Source organism: Stegodyphus dumicola, chromosome 4, assembly GCF_044657685.1.
Source record: "Stegodyphus dumicola isolate Sdum_Otavi_A_Nest chromosome 4, ASM4465768v1".
Taxonomy (NCBI): domain Eukaryota; kingdom Metazoa; phylum Arthropoda; class Arachnida; order Araneae; family Eresidae; genus Stegodyphus; species Stegodyphus dumicola.
The window spans coordinates 72,641,507-72,661,221 of record NC_140771.1 but is presented as its reverse complement, the minus strand read 5'-3'; the positions used below and the strand labels follow the sequence as shown (position 1 = coordinate 72,661,221).

The window sequence follows — 19,715 nt, the reverse complement described above, 5'->3', positions numbered from 1 at the left end:
ATTTTGTACTCCATCTTTGTCTAATCACAGAAACCATGATCGTTTCGAATACTAAAAAGATATTTTTAAATATTTAGAGATATAACTTTTTCTTAAAAGACAAATGTTACGAAAATGAAATACCTGTTTTCCCTCTAATTTGATAACATAAATAAATGCCAGAGGTTTTTAGTGAAATATAACGACATTCAGCAGAAGAAAGAATACCATCTTTAAAAAGTTAAAATAGAAGATAGTATCAGTGTGCTTCTATCACACTAACAGAACTTTCTTCATGCATTTGTTTCCGTTTGAATTCATGAGAAATATAAATGCAACCTTTGATGTAAGTATTTAGAAACATCTGTGTATTTTGGAGTGAGATTAAGTATTCAGCATATAGCATTTGTTTCCTTCTCAACAATAAAGCATTGATTCAAACAAATTCAAACGCATATGCTTAATCATTCTCCTTACTCCGTGTATCTATCGCCTTGCAGTTATTTTCTATTTTCAAACTGAAGTTACATCGAAAGAAAGCCTCTTTGACAATGCTAAAAACATCCAGAAAGAGCAACACAGAATATTCAAACAATACGAAAAGAAGATTGTAAAAATCGTTCAGGGCTTTCTTAGATTGCACCATTCACTGTAAAGTTGTAAAAGCGATGTACGTTTAATGAGAAACATATAACATACTTTTTTGTTGTTTATATTTGATTTTGTAAACTCAGTCTCAATTTGTAATGGTCAAAGCGTATATTACGTTCCCTTCCTTTGGCCCATGCAAACATATTGAAGTGACATTTCGAAGATTCCAAGCAGTCTTATTCAAAGTGTTCCTTGATTCATATGTATGCCATCAGTATTTAGACATCTTTAAATGCAGCTAAAAAAAATTTAGATTTTTTCCTAAGAGACGAACTTCAAAATAACTGATCACGAACATGAGTACGAAAGTCAAGGACTCTCTATCAAAATCTAATAAATTATTCTATGAATTAAAAGGAATAATTTTTCTCTCCTTTTCTAAAATTAGGTGTACACAGGACATTACGAAAATATTTCAGTGCTTTTAAGTTTTGCTTTTAGTTCCTTGGAGTTAAATTTATATTTTTACCTGCACAAATTTTGTAAATGGAATAAAAAAACCAGTTATGGTAGATGCAATTATCAACGTAGAAGTTGAAACATTTAACGCATTATAGTAAAATGTTAGATCATCAAAAAGAAATTACAATTCAGTTTAAATTATTTTAAGTTTCTGTGTTCAAAAGTGCAGTTAATCATCGGCCGAGAGGCAAGATTCCTGAATACTAATAATTCGCTCTGAGTTCAAGACTCAGCAAGCAGGCTCGGCTGTATGGGAATTTTTATGGGTTTCGAACGTGAACGAGAGCCATTTGTTTTAAGTAGCTCTTCATAAAGTCCCTTAACTCACATACATATCTCTGGCATGCTTTGCAGTAATCTAAATAATCATCTAGTCTAATAATGGACGTTATGTAAACACAGTGATTTTAGAAGAAGCCTGTCTTCTCAAATTCCTTTCAAGAAGTTATTATCAGCTCTTTAGAAGACAAAATTGTTCAGTAAAGAAATTATTATTAGCATATTACGAATGTGGATTCTTTTAAGTGACTACATTAAGATTGAAATTATAGTCACTCATAAGTAAGCTGTAAAATGTTCTCAAACTATAATTCCTTTTTGAGTTTTGCAAATACCATTCTCAGTTCCCTTTATCACATGTAAAATTATGTTCATTTCTCTTGAAATGTATAACCAATTCACTTTATAAATATTTATGGTTGCTTTTTGATATCTCTCTTCAAATCGTTTAAAAAAATTGCAAAAGTTTCATGTACAAAACACTATTGGGAAGAAAAGGCAGAAAAAGTTTTTTTCCTTAATTAAATCGTTGTTACTTCTTTTTTCAGGGTAGTGGCCAACTATATGATGTGGAGGGTTGTTTTACAATCTTTATCTCTATTGTCAAATGAATTTAGGACCCTGGGTAAAGAATACCAATCAATACGCAGTGGAAACAGACCAGAACCGGCTCGTTGGGAACTATGTCTCTCTTTCATAACTGATAATCTAGGAGTTGCCCTTAGTTCCTACTTCGTGCGACAGCACTTCGATAATGAAACCAAGGACGCCGTAAGTACTAAAACAAATTACCGTTGAGTTTATATACATGGTTTGCGAATTATATCCCGGCATTTTCCTTCTATGGTTGATTTCTAAATTCAATTCTTATTGCTTACAAATTTGTTTTTAACTGCTAAACTTAAATGTGGTTAAAAGTTTTCCGAAATCTATAATCATATTAAAATAAGAATGCTCGATATAAATATAAAGCTCAAAAGGGAATATTTTTGATAATCTCAACCTACATCGGATAAGCATTTTCAATTGTGAGAATTTCTAACTGTCGAGAGCACACAGTTTTAGGACTACGAAATCAGGTTTGGTTTCTAGCCGAGTTGTGCTAATAAAAGTCTTTAAAATGGGGTCAAAATTTAAAAAACTTTTTAAAAATTTGCAATACTCTGTTCTTATTTCAGGTTTTGAGTTTCTGTGGTTTGATAATGCGTAGCGTGCACATCCGTCTTTAGCAACAATAACAATTGTCACAGAGCTTGGCAAAAGTGGAACAAATTTTCGATGCCATTATCTGGCACTCCAGTGCACACGAATTCATTTCTACGCCAGAGTTCCTTTGCTGTACTGATTTGCGAGTTTTGTCGTGCCAGTTTCTCTCCAACTATTGGCTAAACGTTTCTCATTGCTGAGAGATTTTCAGAATGATTCAGCCAAAGGAAGAATCTAGCACCCTTTATAATGAAAAAAACATAGTTCAGTGTGGGCAGCATGAAGTTCCGCATTGTCCTTTTGAAGGGTGGGGCAATAAAGACCTCGAAGATATGGCATAATATTGAGCACTAAAATCTCAGCATTGTAATGAGGTCTGATCAAAGTATTAGATACCTGTATGCCTACTAGAGGTAAAAGGACTGCGTATCCCATACTTTCAATCCAGGACGATAAAGATTTAAAGATTCTACCTTTCGTTCTGCGGCGTACCTTCGCAAATGAATACAACTATCATAATGTTATAAGCAAAAACGGAATTCATCAGATTAAGAAATTTAGCAAAGCAAAGCTCTTTATTAAATTAATGTTCTAATAATTGTTTAGATTAAAGTACCTGTACCAGTATAAAATTTTGTTTCTGCAGGTACACCTTGTAACAAATACCAACCACCGCTACTGGAATGGTTTCAAAAATGAAATGTATAAATCAGTAAAACATACAATCTATGTTCCTTAGCTCAGGCTAATGGGTTCCTAATCGGTAACAGACGTCCAAAATTATTTATCAGTCTACCATTCGTTTAGGTGGGCTGTATTACCTGTCACTTTCATAAGCATCTGGATGACTGGCATAGTACTCCTTCTAAATTGCAATCCCATTCTCTATTTAAATTTGAACTAATGAACTAATATGCTTTCTGGTAAAAGGTTAAACTAACAGAAGCATTTATATATTGATAGTTACATTATAAAGGAAAAATGCCTATAAAATAGTTTCGATATTGTGTAATCATTTTACCTTTGCTATCTTGGAATTTATACACTGATTCCAATCAGTTCGATGGAAATCATATTTTTTAAATATCATTATGTTGATATTCCTACAGAATAGCTATCATCTTAAACAACTTATGAAACAATTTTCAAATCAGCAAGATTTGTTTTACTGCAGGTTCATTTTCCTGAAAATTATTCAGTATTCTTTAAAGCACTATATGAAACTTGAAGGTAAATCTAGCATTGAAGGAACAACATAGTTAAAACAACAGACGTTTCTTCAGCAGTTCAAGGTAGTTTTTGCTTTCACTTAGCATTTTATTAGAATTCGAATTGAGTCTCTAAGCACAGATCTTCGTGCGGCAGAAATGGTCGCACGCCTGAATCATTTAATAAATTATATACATTGGGCTACAAATAAGCTTGACGTTTTACAAGGGTTAGAAAGCTATTAGAGTTATTCTGAAGATTCGATATGCATCACGTTTTATAAAGACACGATATCTGCAATGAATATCAAAATAAGCCAAAAATAACATAATTTCAAGGAATTTTAATAAATACTTTCGATTTTAAAATACTAAAAACTTATCGATAGTTTTACCTCAAAGTAAACATCCGACACAATATGAATAGTTTAAGTGACACATTTTTTAAATAGTTGATATATATTGATTAGGAAGGAAAAATTAATATGATAATATAAAATACTTGTTTCAAATGATAATTTGTTTCAATTGACAACAGACATGTTTACAGCATATGCTGCACTGAAAAGAATTAGTAAATATTCCTGATGTGTTTTGGAGGACGGTTTATAGTGTTACACAATAAAGTTTCAATGCCCATCACGCATGCATGATGTCGTGATGTCACCTAGGAGATAACAACACGCTAGCGCGTGGCGAAGTCTATGCTAACATTTTACTTTCACATTATTTGGCTTCTTGTGAATTTTCGTTTACCTACCCTGGCAGTAAACGTGTTGACACATTTTTCTTATAATTTTCTGAGGTACATTAATGTTATAAAGAAATAGAAAATCTCAGCCTTGGTGTAATTAAACATGAGTTTATGTAACACTTTTTTTCTTTTTCTTACTAGGCACTAGGACTGGTCGAAAACATTCGGGCAGTATCTTTAAATATCCTACAAAATGTAACCTGGATGAGTAATGAAATTAAGAGACAAGCTGTACAAAAGGTTTTGTCATATTTCTTTGTTTTTATATATTGTTAAATAAATTTAAATCATATTTTTAATAAGATAAACAAAAATCTTTGCTCAAAAGCAGCTGTTGGTGCAAAATATGCAATTTTAAAGAGATTTTTGATTCCTTGTACGTAGTAAAGGAAGTATTCTAATTGCGTAAAATTTCGGGTTTCATATTTCAACAGAAATATTCATTTGATTACGAGCGAAAACATATAGAGTGGACGAAAACTTCGCAGAGAAAGCAATTCAAGGCGAAGACGTCACCGTGCAAAACAAAACAGCAGAAAAGAAAACAAGGAGAAAACATCGACGTTGTAAAACATCGTGGTACAAAACCCCGTCGTTCTAAAAACATGTGGTGCAAAATATCGTCGTCGAAAATATCGGGGTCAAAAATAAAGTAGCTATAAATCACCGCATGACGATTATTGATATCATCATAGGTATGCGTTTTTCAGACTTTAAAAGTTCTAAAAGCATATTCACACAATGATTTGTAATCCCAAGAAGGAATTAGGGACATTTTAATACCCCTTCGCCATCCTCCCTCTCTTAATTAATTCCCCCATTAATTTTATTTATTTCATAACTATCATAGCCATTATCACCTAAAAACTAATAACCTCCCCTTTCAAGTCCTGTAATCAATACCTTCTCTTTAATACCCCCACCAACTTCAATGCCCTTCTTCTAATCAAATTTTCTCTGTAACTTTAATTAGTTCCCTCTTAACATCAAGAACTTATAACTACTCCTATTCCATTCCTCTGGTACTTTTTAATACCACACACCACCCCGGTTCCTCCTTAATTTTTAATTAATTTCTCTCTTTAGCTCAAAACCCTCAACCACTCGAAAAACTAATAACGACCCAGATCTTCATTATTTTACTTAACACATCTCAAACTACCCTTTCTTCCTCATTATACACATAATAGAAATGCCCCTGCAGTGCATAATTGTTGATTGATTTACCTAAATGAAATGCAGTTAAGGCATTTTGTATTCTAAATATATAAACTTCAAGTGCAATTCTCTATGCTATAGGAATGCTCAGTTACTTAAAAATTCAACAATAGTGTAAAGAGTACAATATAATCAACTTAGTTGAAAATAGTACTAACTGATTCGAGTAATTTTTTAGTGTGTTGCAGAGCAGATCGCAGTCTACTTGCTTAATAATAGTATTGCAGCTTAGAGTGACTGCTTAGTATACAATAGTTTAGATCAGTGCATAATGGTACTATTTGACTAGAATACTGCTCTAATACATAACAATCTAGAATAGTGCACATTTCAATAGCAAAATTACTTCATGCAACATCACCGATATGGACATGTCATAATCATATAAATATAGACGAACTTATAACATCTGAAAAGATCTCGTTCGAGAATAAGATCCTCGTTCTCTACGCAATAATTGCCACCAGTAAAAGTACTAATAAGTTTCGGCTCCCGCAGGAAGTCAACAATCATATTGTAGTGGCTCTCGAAGCTCTTAAAACACTAGTGTTACAGCGATTTGATGTAAAGAAACTCTGCCGACTGTAGAAACCGCAACCAATACGGACACGGTGTCTACTCTGTGTATTAAGACAGCAAAAGTGAAGTCAACACATAAAACATTTTCGAACTTACTCAGAAAGTTCAGTTTAAGTACAACCAAAAGAATATATTACAACAGCTGAACTCAAGGAATAAATGAGGCATAAAGCGCTGGTCCATGAAATAAATGTGTCAATAGAAAGCATCATGACAACGAGCAAAAGAGGTTTTAGGAACTTTGCCGCATAGCAAAAGAAATCTCAAGACCCGAGAAGCATCTCTTCATAGAAAACGTCCTGGCAGAGTTTACAATACCTACAAAAAGATTTTCCTAGTGCTGAGTACGTGATATTACCACAGCGACCAAATCAGAAGAGCTCAGAATTGCCACAGAGGTACACGGAGGTACCTTCAAAGCAATCTTCCGAATAAAAGAAAGAGGTGTCAATAAGGTCAGATGGATCTTTGAGTGTGATCCGTCAAGCTTTGCAGCGGTTCTGAAGATCAAGAAAATGGCTTCTGGATGGCATGAATGCGTATTCAGAAAATTACTTGGCTTCATGAAATGCCAAAAGTGCCTAGCAACTGAGGCGTCAGCAGGATGCATGCCAAAGTGAGATGCAGTTAAGGCATCTCACTTTGGCATTCAAGCATAAGTGAGAAAAAAGCTGCAGAAAGCGATCGCCAACCTGAATCAAATGCAGCAGTATAAATAATAAATATAGCAGGAACCATGACTTCCAGCACTCAGCCTATCAACCTAGCTGTCTCGAATACAAGGTAATCCCCAAACGCATACGAAACAACACCGAACACTAGCTAGCATGTGCAAGGTTACCTTCACGTCCCTTGCAAATAACCCACGCTTAACAGGGAACTGCGATTGACATCAAAGCAAATACGTTATAGCAGGAAGAAGTAAAAGTATTCCAAGTTAATTTACAATCCAGGAAGAAGTAAGAGTACTTCAAGTTAATTTTCAGTGCACGAGAGCGGCAAAGGCTCAACTCGTGCAATAACCTATGGAAACCAAAAGTGGATTTTATTTGGCACAGGAGCCCTACTATCACTTAAACAGAGTGACAGAACAAATACTAATTCAGAAATCAAACAACAAAAATCAGCGTTATCTTTTCAAATTTTCACAGGACTAGTTTCGATGGTTTTACCGAACCACCATCCTCAGCTGCAAAAAGCGTAAATGAACGAGATAGGATATAATGATTAGATAAGATAAGAAAGCCTCCACAAAAAATAAGCTAATGGCTAATGTTAGAAAAAACATATATGTTAGAAAAAAGGAAACACAGAAGTCTTCTGTTGCCCAACATTGTTGGTCCGAAAATCACACTTTCAATTTTTCTGCTGCCAAAATTATTCAAAAAACATCTTCCATTGGAGAACTGGATTTTCTAGAGGCATTTCACATTCAAAAAAATCTTTCTGTTCTAGTTAACGATCCTAATTCCAATCCATCTTTGCCTTCGGCCTTTAAAGAAATTATGTTTTAGTTCTGATTTCATCAACAGATGGCGCCACTAGCTTATTTTCTGTCCAGGCTTTCTAATCTTATCTAATCATTTTATCCTATCTCGTTCATGTGCGCTTTTGCAGCTGAGGATGTTGGTTCGGTAAACCATCGAAGCTAGCCCTGTGAAAATTTGAAAATATAACGCTGATTTTTGTTGTTTGATTTCTGAATTAGAGTGACAGAATTTCCATTGTCGTGGATGGTTGTCAAGTTAAATGAAGAGATGAATCCAAGGGCAGCAACAATATGTTGTCAACTGAAGTGGGCACTGAACATCATTTCACTCTCAAAGAACATAGTTACCATTTTAGTGGAGGCTATGGACCCTTACTTATCACCAAGTCATACATTTAACCTACCGCTTGGCTGAAGCTCTTGATGCCCTGCAAAAAATCTTCTGTAGATTTCCTTTGGCACAGCGACTGCTAATTTAATATTACAACGCGCAAACTGAGTCCTGTGGATAACCTGACATGACTTTTCGGAGGGTAAAAGGTTCATGACATTTTAGACAGCAATGATCTCACTCTCCGCAATGTTTCAAACCACCCGCCCACTTAATAAGACCGTTCATAGATTCGGGTGGTCAAATCTCACGCTCCCCTCTGCATCTCTGGACTCAATGATCTGCAGCCGGACTGTTCGAGATGTCCGTACGCCTCAGATCACCACTACCGTATTTGACGGAATATAAGACGCGCCCTTATTTAGACGGCCACACACAAGGAAAAAAGTTTCAATAACGTGGTCTCTTTTAGTTCTCACGTTTCGTAAAATTCGTAAAATTCTCACGTTTCAAATAAACAATTATTGAATGCAATTACCTTCACGTATAAGACTGTGTCCTTCACGTATAAGACGCAGATAACTTTTTTGAGACCAAATTTAGGAAAAAAAGTGCGTCTTATATGCCGTCAAATACGGTATATCATTTTTTAGATCTGGCAGTTTCATGCTAGATATGTGATGAAGCGTTATCAGCTTATAAGGAGCAAACTTACAAAGTGTACTGCTCAGGAAAGAGAGGCTGTCATAAGAGCAGAAAATGATCTAAATGCCTGCCAAACTGCCAGCGACATGGATCCTTTTACAAATAACCTAATTAAAGCTCTGCAGGACATCTGCAACAGAATATTCTTCTACATGTGTCTCCTAAAATGCTGCACGATGCAAACTGATGGTCGAAATACCTCAGGGCGCAACACAATTGCACAAGAGCTATAAAACGTAAAATGAAAGCCAAATATATTCACGAAGCAAGGCAGATCTTGTGCGTAGTATATAAGCAAGCATTAGCCTTCTACATGAAAACATTCTAAAAGCAGAGCTGGAAAGCTGGCAATAATTTTGCACTAACAGCATGGGTGTGTACACGAGATGAGGAGAAAGAAATGGAACCGAGCCAACACCTTCTTAACACCTTGTTGACCGAGCGAGGATCTAGTCTGTCCGCTACAATAGCTAACGATATGGGGTCATTCACAAACACAGAAGTGCCGTAATCTGTGTACTGCCCAAGAAAAGCCCCAGGATCAGATTTCTTAGATGGCAACATCATTAGAGCTGTCCATAAAGCAAGACCAAGCTTTTAACAAAATTCTTTAATATTTTATAACTTTTAACGAACAATATTATATACCTTTTAACTCAATATTATATAACTTTTAATTATTTTTCAATAAATTTGTACCTACTTTCACAGAAAAAAGAAGCTTACATTCTGAAATATCAAACGTACGTTGTTCATTTTACTGCTAGTAGAAATCCGGAAGTTTTAAAATTAAAATTTTTATTTGCAGTCTTTTAAGCAAAAGAATTTTTAACCAGAAATGTTTTTTATTTATAAACAAGAATTTTATATTAAATAAAAGGAATGTTTAAATATAATTACAGGAATAATAAATCTTGATATTTGATCATACAAATTTAATCTGGTGAATCATTTACTAAAGATATAAAAACAAATACTGTAGATTTTAGATTACATCAGAATTAATTTACTTATTGTTTTAAAAAGTATTTCATTCCTCTTAAATTACGGAATTATCAAAATGCTACTCATTTTGCCCAAAATTTCAAAATTCTATCATGAATGCTTTTGAGCATTCTAAAATTATACCAGAAGAATTAAAACATATTTAGAATTTAGATATTTTTCATACCTGCGAACTTTTTTTTTTTTTTGAGTTCTTCTAATTTGTTTTGCAGGCTAATGCCAGAGCGTATCGTGTTGGGTATCCAGAAGAACTTTTGAATGATTCTCTTCTTACCGATCTATACAAAAATGTAAGTAAAATAATATCGATTAATTAGTTTCCCAGAGAATTTCGCTTATAAAATTTAAAAAATTTTTGAGACATTGTGCCAGTACAAATTAAATTCTGTTTTAGTTAACTCTTGATGAAAGCTTTTTCAACAACACACTGAAAGTTCGTAAGTGGGCAGCCGATAATTACTTTGCAAAGATTCAGAGACCACAGTCTGAAGAAGGGTATGTAAGATTTTAGCCCTCAATAACTGCATAATTTTATCTCACTTACTATGCTTTTAACTTGAAAATCTGCATTAAAAGTAAATTTTAAAATATGTGAGATCTTCACCTATTCGTTCTCATAAAGTTAAATTGATGTTACTAGGAAACCTGGCGATTTCTTGCACAGGCGCGAATAATAACAGCACAGAAAAAAGGTAAAATAAACCCTTTATTATTCGTCAAACTCAATACAGATACACTTACTTCGTGCTTACAACAACACCGACGACCTGCGGTGGAGCTTCAGAATAATTTAACAAGGAATTCAAAGATAATAGTAGTCTTGCTGGACTAGCAATTTAATTGAAGGCTGATTAGACTGACTGAACAACCCATATGGCAATAGACTTATTAAATATCCAAAAAGACGTATCAACAACTCAAGGTAAAAACAGCGAGAACAGAATAGTAACATGCGCTAGCTAGCGAAATCACGCTCTTTAAATAAATTACCAGTTTCCTCTGCTTTTATACTCTCTTGTCTTGACTTTAAATTTGCATCCTGGCAAGGAAATGCGAGGGTTAAATGAGAGGTTCACGAAGGATGCCAAAATTAAAATAATTTCCTATGCAAACTAAGGGAAACTTTACATCTGTGAAGCGATAAACTAGAAGTCTTGTAGTCCAGTTGTATCAAATACTATCTCATTGTCAGATTTGAGATTACTAAATGAAGTCTTTACCTAGTGGTAAGTCATCCGGAGCTGTCATCCTTAAAGTGACATTCAGTTATTTAGAAACAGTCTACCAACAAAAGGTGGTCTTTTTTTTTTTTTTTTTTTAATATTTTGTTTCTAAATAGAAATCTAAGCGTTTTTTAAAATATTTTTTAATTGACAAAGATAGATTTCGAAACATAAATCATCAAGACATTTTTATTGTACTTGAAGATTCTTTGAACTGAATTTTTTAAAGATATGTGTGTCTAATTTTTAAAAAGTTTTGTAAATCTATGTTTTTAGGAAATCTGAACGAATGAAATCATAACTGTTTATGAATCCTTTGCACTTCATTACAATATTTTGTGCCAATTAGGCAATTTCGATTTTCTCTTAAGTTTTACGCAGTATTTTTAATTGTATACTTGATACATTCTAATGTACTGAAAATAGCTTATTCAACTTATTAATTTATTATTTATTTTCCATATGTACTTTTCGTTCATTATCTCCACAGTTTCAAGGGAAATGATATATTTGATCATCTGAAGTAACTGGCTTGGCCCTGTCTTTCGGCAGAGTGAAGATGCTTCATTTAGGGAAGGGGTGTAGATTTTTCGAAATTTCAGATAGAGAGTGATGATTCTCTTTTTTTGTTTCAAGGAAACTACGCAAAATTTTGCAAAGTTCGAATAAAACTGTAGAGCAGTGAAGAACTAATACTGCGCCATGTAACAGATTTAGTAAGAACTGGTATTTATTTTGTTATCGATTATGTCTTTTTTTGGAAATGAGCTTTCCAGAAAATCACCTGCAACTTTCGCCGATTTCTTTACCATTTCCAAAATATTCGAGAAAACTAACAAAGAGCACACTTAAGTTCTGCTTTAAAGGTTCTGCATTGTTCTAAAGAGTAAACGAAAAAGGCGGTTTTTAACGGTTTTTAACTCAGATAGCGGGAACGTGACAACGATGACTTGAACATAAAACGGGTGACTTGATTTCAGAATTGAAACTGTATTAATGGCTATTTTTTGTAAAAAAAAATAATGATGCCTATCTTAATTAGCATGTATAAATTTCACTGATAGCGGGAAGCAAAAACGGCGACGGGGCCCTAAGGTGAGTGACGTGCACGCAAGATGGATATCGAGAGCTCAACATATTCTAATGTAAACGCCTTGAATGTAGACACCGTGGAGTGGTCTTTTTCGAATGAATTACATGCATGCAAGCAAACGAAAAATCTTCTTTTGTTTGTAGTTGATTTTAATAAATCCATCTAAAGTATTTCACTGGTCCAGCTATAAAATAATAATAATTGAAATAAATCTGAGTTTCTTATGCTTTACTGAATGACAAAAAAAAAACTATCGCGTGGAAAATAAAAATATTTTGATTCCGTCAGTGGCAGCAGATTTCTCTTAAATTATTGATTCCCCCCCCCCCAATTTGAAAGACAAATTATTGTGTGTGACAGCTCACTTCTTTTTTATCACCTAGTTTTCTTATTAAATTTGAAACATAAATATCTAACACTTTTCAAAATGGCAACGCAAAATTTTACTGATGACCGATTGCCCACATCACGGTATTTTATAGATTATTGCATTATATTACAGATTGCTTTTGCTCATTCGTTTACATTGTATAATCTGTGTGTATTTTTCCCCATTGTGCAAATAACTTTCATAAATTTGCAATTGAAAGTTTTCCTGATTTTATATATTTTCGAACCAGATTTTTAATTTATTGAATCCACTCTTATAGGCAAGGAAAATTTCTTTACCGACGGCATATGGTCGTTTTGCCATTGGCATGTAAATTTTAAATTAAAACAAAATGTGTTGAAATTACTTTATCTCTATTATTCATCTTTGGAAAGCTTTCGTCATTGGTTTAGATGCTATATATTAAAAACAAATTTTTATTATGTGATATAAACTATCGTTGAAAAACATAGAAATTTCATTTCTTTGCAGGTGGAAATCATTCGCAACAGCATCGCTCATTAGCGAGGACACAAACTCCTGTTACGGATGCCCAGTAGATAATACCACTGGTGAATTCGCTTTTCATCTCTCCTTTGCTTTCCATTACTATAATCTCAATTATGTCATAAATGGCAAACTTGAAGCTTTAATATTTTAGTAACAATAACAAGATAGAAAACTGAATTAGTGAATTAGTACGGAAATGAATCGTTTGTGTCAAATGTAACCTGCGAGAGAGGCAAAAACGGAATTTTTATTACAAAAATGTTGTGTTGCTACGCATAGTAGTCTTGCTACGCATTTACATTTAAGAGAAAATGAAATCATTGTGATTTTCTAAATGGTGGATACTTTGTTTCCTGCCACTTTTATCGAGCATTTCACTCATACAATAATATAACTCCGAATAGTTAACTGATTTTTGATAAAAGAAAATTTTTATTTTTATTATCTGATTCAATTCTGATTGAGAGAGTTTCTTTTGCAGAATTTCCAGCAAGAATTTTCCGACGCCCATTATTCAGCAAGGATCGACCTCAGTAAGTTGCTAGTGCTGTCTTATACACTTAAAACTGATGTGTTCTTGTGTTCTTGTTCACATAACTATAATTTTGTTTACAATATATATATAATATATTAGCAGACCGTAGCATTGATTCATGCGTTTATTTCAGTTATCTGAATTTTGGAGCTATTGGTTCTGAGATTGCTCGAGAAATTGTATATGAATTCCTTGTCAGAGGTATAATTAATTCTATTCATTAAAATATTAAGTCAATAAAATATGAGTAAATTATATGAGTAAAATGATAACTTCTAATCTAAACATTGCATGGTTCGTGAACGCATTGCAATAGTCAATATAATATATGATTATAAAAATAATGCTGTAGATAGGAAAGAGTAAACTCATTTTCAGTTGACATTCTTTACGTTCCTTCTTGTGTTATATATATATATAAAAAAAAAAAAAAAAAAGACGTTATGAAGAGCAATCGTTATAATGAAAGTGGATTTATATTCTTATCAGCTGTCACCTTTTATACCCGTCGTTCTCATGGAATGTTTGCTATAATAAATGGACGTTATAGAGAACGTGGATTATATAACACAAAATAAAAAATGGGCTTAAAACATAGAAACGTCATTAGTTTAATAATCTTGAAATTGAGTTTAGTTACCTTGATATTAACCATTATTAACAGTTTGTACCATTTTGCAGTTAAAAATATTAAAAATATGAGAAAATTGTTAGGTATTTTACGAACCCTAATATCAAATGGGTTACAGACACATTTTTATCAGTTGAAAAAATTAAGAGTCAATAGCAGAGTAAATGCAGGAGAAAAGTCAAATTATCAAAATCTACTGCAGTGAATAATATTTATGTGCCACACCTTAAATGAGAATAAGAAAAAGAATTATTTATTTTCGTGAAACTAAGATTATGTTTCTTGTAAAGAAGGCTACCTTTACAAAATCAATGCGCTAAAACTTATAATTTTTTATAGTTAAAAGATTTCATCAGTTAAAGTATACGAGAAATATTATTTCTAACTCCTTTTTAAATTATTCGTCCAACAACTAATATTTGAACAGTATTTTACTTAACAATAATTAAATGCATTTTTAATTATAACAATTCTCCATGAATAAGCTAAAGTGAACAAGAACTACATACAAAAATCCGTTAATAAGACACATTTAAAAGTACTGATCTTACGATTCGCTAAGCAATGTTTGCTTAACATATTAGCATAGTGCAACTTTATATAGCTGAAATTTATAGCAAACCAGCTGCATATTATCTCTGTAAAATAAGGAACGCGAGAGAAAAGAGACATATGAAAGTTAATGCAACTATGAAATAATAGTAAACATATATAAATTTTCAGAACTTATTAATAATCATACCCCTACTTAAAGCAGCTGCAGAGTCCGGAATTTTAGTAGTTTGCGAAGGTAATAACAACTTACGTCTGTTATGCAAAACACATCTAGCTTTCTCTAAAGTGCCCTTTTTACCTTGAATTTCCTTGCTCAATGGTTTTTATTAAGTTGATTTTATATTAACTAATCTTCTTGTAAGCAATGAACCAATGCTTCTATGAAAGGTAACGTCCGATATTGTTTTGCACATATAGGACAAACTCGCAAATGTTTAAAATTAAGAATAAGCGAGCACATACGACATACATGCCTTCATTTGCATTGAATTTTAAACAGAAGGTGAGAATATTTTCCGTAAAGTTAGCACATAACTTAGGAAAATGTTAGTTAATATAAAAGTAACACAAAGTGAGTGAGCAGGAAAACTAGAAGAAAGAGGCTAGTTTAGAAAGAGAACAAAGATACGTTTCAGAAACAGTAGTGCGGCATGAACGAAATACCAAAAGGTGTAAAATCTTGCTAGACCTACATAGAAAAACACATATATGAAATTTGTATTTGAATGAAAAACATAAATGTTCTTTCAGCCATTATATGTCGCTATAGCATCCCAGCAATCAACAACTTACGAATAATGCTAAGAAAAGTAGCTTATGTTCACAGAAAATGAATCTTTTCTAACAATCCAGTTATCATGCATAATGATTCTACGTCACCACCACCACAGATGTGAGAAAGTTCTTCAATAGCTTCTCACTGTTGGAATAAAAAATCACGAATTCCAATTTTCGGGTGTAAAAATCATTGCTTCTCTGCTCCATTTATATATTATTCAAGTTTCTGAAATTTTCTTACACAGTAATCCTATTAATGACGCCTTTCCCTCTTCAGGAAAGACAAGAGGCGTCGAAAAATTCCTTTCGAACATAACCAAACTTTTTCACTGTTCACCACGGTAGCATCTCCACTTTGATAATACAGAATCAAGCTCTAGTGAAAGCGCAATCAGCAATAAAATTATTGCTTACTTGTGCTAAATGTTGCATTAAATTTCTTTATTTTTTAACTGTTATTATTATTATTAAACTTAAGATCTATGTATTATTCTCTATACATTAACAATAATGTTATAGATCGTGGTACTGGAGAGGGTGATAGTGCCGGTTCGTGGGGCGCAGAAGCAAACCAAAATTTTGAAACGGAAACCAGGTGTATCATTGGCCAATATAATAATTACATTGCTGAAAATGGAATGCACGTAAGTTTTTCATTCTTTCTTTATATCAGCCGCTGTGCATCCAAAGCTCTCTTTATATCTAAAGATAAAAACTGATATAATATACAAAATATAAATTATTGCAGGTTTTTAAATCCATTTTTTTTCTTACCCATAACAATAATGTAGTAGTTGCATTAATACTTCCCCTTTTAAAGAGCGACTGAGGGTGAGAAGAACCAATCGCCAGATCCTCGTGGTGACGAATTATCGCCGCCCTTCATTTCGGGCGCCACTTGTGTTTTAGAATTTTTTCGATGTCAGGAAACTGAAGAAATCCGCTGCGCCTTCGATTCGAATACCGACCCTTCCGAATACGCGTCAAGCGTGCTTCTAGCTTCACCACCAAAGCATGCAGAAAGGAAAAAGAAAATACCTTATAACCTGTTGTGATTACATATTACCCTGCTCCAAATAAGATAAAAAATTTACACATTTGAAAATTACTAAGGCATATACATTGGAAACAATGACACATGTCAAAATTAGCGAGCTATATACATAGAAACAAATTAGCAAGACGTATACATTAAAATTTTGTAATATTGGAAAACGGTGACACATCTATAAAAACAACATATACACTTGCAAAATTACCAAGACAATAAAATCAGTGGAACATTCCAAAATTATCAAGATATATACATTTTACAAAATAACTCTAAATACTTTAGTCCTTAATCAATATTGTAAAATTAATCAAATTTGATTTTTAACTTAATACTGTGTTCGTATATCTACGTAGTTATTAGGTTATTCAGAATAGGAGACGTAAAAAATCGTTTATGCTCTCGCCGGGAAATGAATCATGGATCTTCCAAGTGATAACTAAATGTACTAGCCGTACACTACGACAGTACACATGGGGAAAGGTTATGGGACCTTTCCCCATGGGGAATTCCAAATATATCTACCACATTAAGTATATCAAATAATTATACGATAATATTTTGCTACAAGTTTCTTAGAATTCGAAGCTTCTTAGGACTTCTGTCATGAGCCTTTATGATTACGCCTTTGCTTACCACTGACTGAAGGGATTGAATATATATTGATTCAATATTTATATATTTTGTAGGTAAACGGAGCAAACACACAAAAAGAAAATATAGCTGATTATGCAGGTTTAAAAGAAGCTTACCTGGTAAGAAAAGTATTTAAATTTTAAGACACTGTAATATAGTTCAAACCCTGTTTCAGAATATTGTTCAACAATATCTTTGATTTTATACTGATTACTTGTTATTATTAACAAATTTGTTTTTAATATGTGTATCTTTTAACAGTTCGAGAAGCTAGATACTGTTTTTACTTGTAGGAAATAACCTACTTCCGCACCCAAACTGCAAACGATTTGACTCATTTAAAAATAATTTAATTTAAAAATAAATAATACTGAATAAATTAACTTTAAATAAGTCGATGTAAATAAGCTATGAAAGATTTAATTGCAATTACTTCAATAACTACGTATCTTTAAATAATATTCGTCGATACAGCGCTGTTTTAAACCTTCCCAAAATTTCAAACTGTTGTGAAAGAAGAATAATAAGAATATACTAGTTAATACTACTCACTATCATTTTCTTTTGAATGCGTAGAGCCAGTAAAATGTTTTATCTGAATATTCCGAATATCAAGAAGCTTTTTTAGGTCTACTCTGCTGCTTACTCAACTTTTCAGAGAAAAAGGCTGAGAATACCTAGGAAAAAAAGAACAAAACTTACTCATGATAAGCAAAAAAATAAATAAGTAAATAAAATTTATGTATATTTATATAGTTCTGAGACACAATATGTATAAAATAAAGAAAAGTCAAAAAGGAGAACTATTTTAAAATAAAATGAGACGACAATTTAACCTCTCCGGGAACCGGAGCATCTATGAAGGTTAACAAATTGCACCTAATCCTACTAGCAACAATGGAGTAAATTAGCAATAAACCTATGATCAGCTTTACTGTTACAGTGCAACTAAAAGTGGCTGAACTGTAAAATCGCTGAGCGTTGATAGTGCTGGCTGTGTGGGCATTTTGATTGTTTTTTCCATGTATGACATTGATAAAAGCAAATTTCGCTCTGGAAGACTTTAATGAAGGCATCCCTACCCTTAGTCAGATAGGGCTCGCGTGCTTTGCCATAATCAAATACACTGAAGTAACGGCTGTTACCATGCAATTACCCTCTACACAAAACTGGATAAAAACGTCTTAAAATCTTATTTCTAATTGTGGAATTATTTATTGTAAGAGGCTATCTCTGAATCCTTTATGAATATTTTTTCCTGTCTAGAAAAGAATGAAGTGCTTATCTAAAATAAAGAGCGTATGTCAAAACTGGTTACAAAAATTAAATTTATGATCTTAACTGAACCATCTACGAAACGAAAAATATCAACAGCTTTTAAAATCTCAGCTTCTATTGGGAATGAAATAACAATGGCTTAAGTTGTGAAAATGCAGTTTTCATCGGGTTTTTTTCAGACGCTTAGCATATGTATAATTCTTTAAAAAAATCCTTTTGCACGTAAACAATGTAAATTGATAGTAACTGCAGACGAAGCATAGCTGTAATTTAACGACTGTAACACTTTAACGACTGTCTGTAAGAGATAAATTTGTTAACATTTGACATGCTTCAAAAGTTGGCTTCAAGAATTTAAAGAAAGTTTGAATAAACGTTTTCAAGCTCACAACTAGTCTTCTATGCAAAAATTGAAGCTGAAGTTAAACAGAATCAAAAGATTTTTTAAAAAAATTATCATCAATTATTATTATTATTATTATTATTATTATTATTATTATTATTATTATTATTATTTTTAAATACATTATCAAAACATTTTTGGTCCCTATATTTAAAAACGAAATCTCAGTTTTTTATCCATATAATGCATTAGAAACTGAATTCCATTAAGGAAAAGACACATGCTACGAGTCAACATCTACAAATAATTTTTTTTTAAAAATTCCAAATATTACAGCAGAGTCTTCCTTTGTGGCACAGGTAGACAAATATTTAAAACGATACCTTCTACACATCAGCCAAAGGCACTTGACAAATTATAGAAGGAAGCACAACAAAGTTGGGTAAAGTTTCCTATGGTAAAATTAAGAGATACCCATCTGCACTAGCTTCAGTAATTAACAAAATAATATTTATATGACAATTAGTTCTTCTGTAATATCAAAGTCGTTCAAACAATGGGCAAAATTCTTGCTTAAATTATTTACTGTTATATTTTTATGCTGACCATAATCACAGAATTAGTCTCAAAATCTAAGCCTATAAAAAATATTTAAAAAGATTTACGCGAAACGCTTATTTTATAATGAATCGTTTAAATAGAAATGAGAAGGGAGCCTCGTCTTGGATCGTGTCATGAAATTCTCGTCCCTTCAGTTGGCGGAAGATTAATGTCATGTACATGAAATATTTCAGTATTTGAACTTGGCTGTTATATGGTGTTAACATACTTTCCATATAGCTACAGA

At 32.7% G+C, this 19,715-nt stretch overlaps 1 protein-coding gene across 2 annotated transcripts in view; it reads left to right on the top strand.

The window, feature by feature from the left end:
* LOC118191468 (neprilysin-2-like) overlaps positions 1 to 19,715 on the top strand; it is a 126,887-nt gene that overhangs the window by 103,238 nt on the left and 3,934 nt on the right. For both annotated transcript variants that reach the window (XM_085815076.1, XM_085815075.1), the window contains exons 13-21: positions 1,920 to 2,142; positions 4,681 to 4,779; positions 10,079 to 10,156; positions 10,261 to 10,361; positions 13,045 to 13,124; positions 13,544 to 13,595; positions 13,731 to 13,798; positions 16,080 to 16,204; positions 17,301 to 17,366. In XM_085815076.1, coding sequence (XP_085671202.1) covers positions 1,920 to 2,142; positions 4,681 to 4,779; positions 10,079 to 10,156; positions 10,261 to 10,361; positions 13,045 to 13,124; positions 13,544 to 13,595; positions 13,731 to 13,798; positions 16,080 to 16,204; positions 17,301 to 17,366 — 892 coding nt within the window. The remainder of the gene's footprint in view (positions 1 to 1,919; positions 2,143 to 4,680; positions 4,780 to 10,078; positions 10,157 to 10,260; positions 10,362 to 13,044; positions 13,125 to 13,543; positions 13,596 to 13,730; positions 13,799 to 16,079; positions 16,205 to 17,300; positions 17,367 to 19,715) is intronic.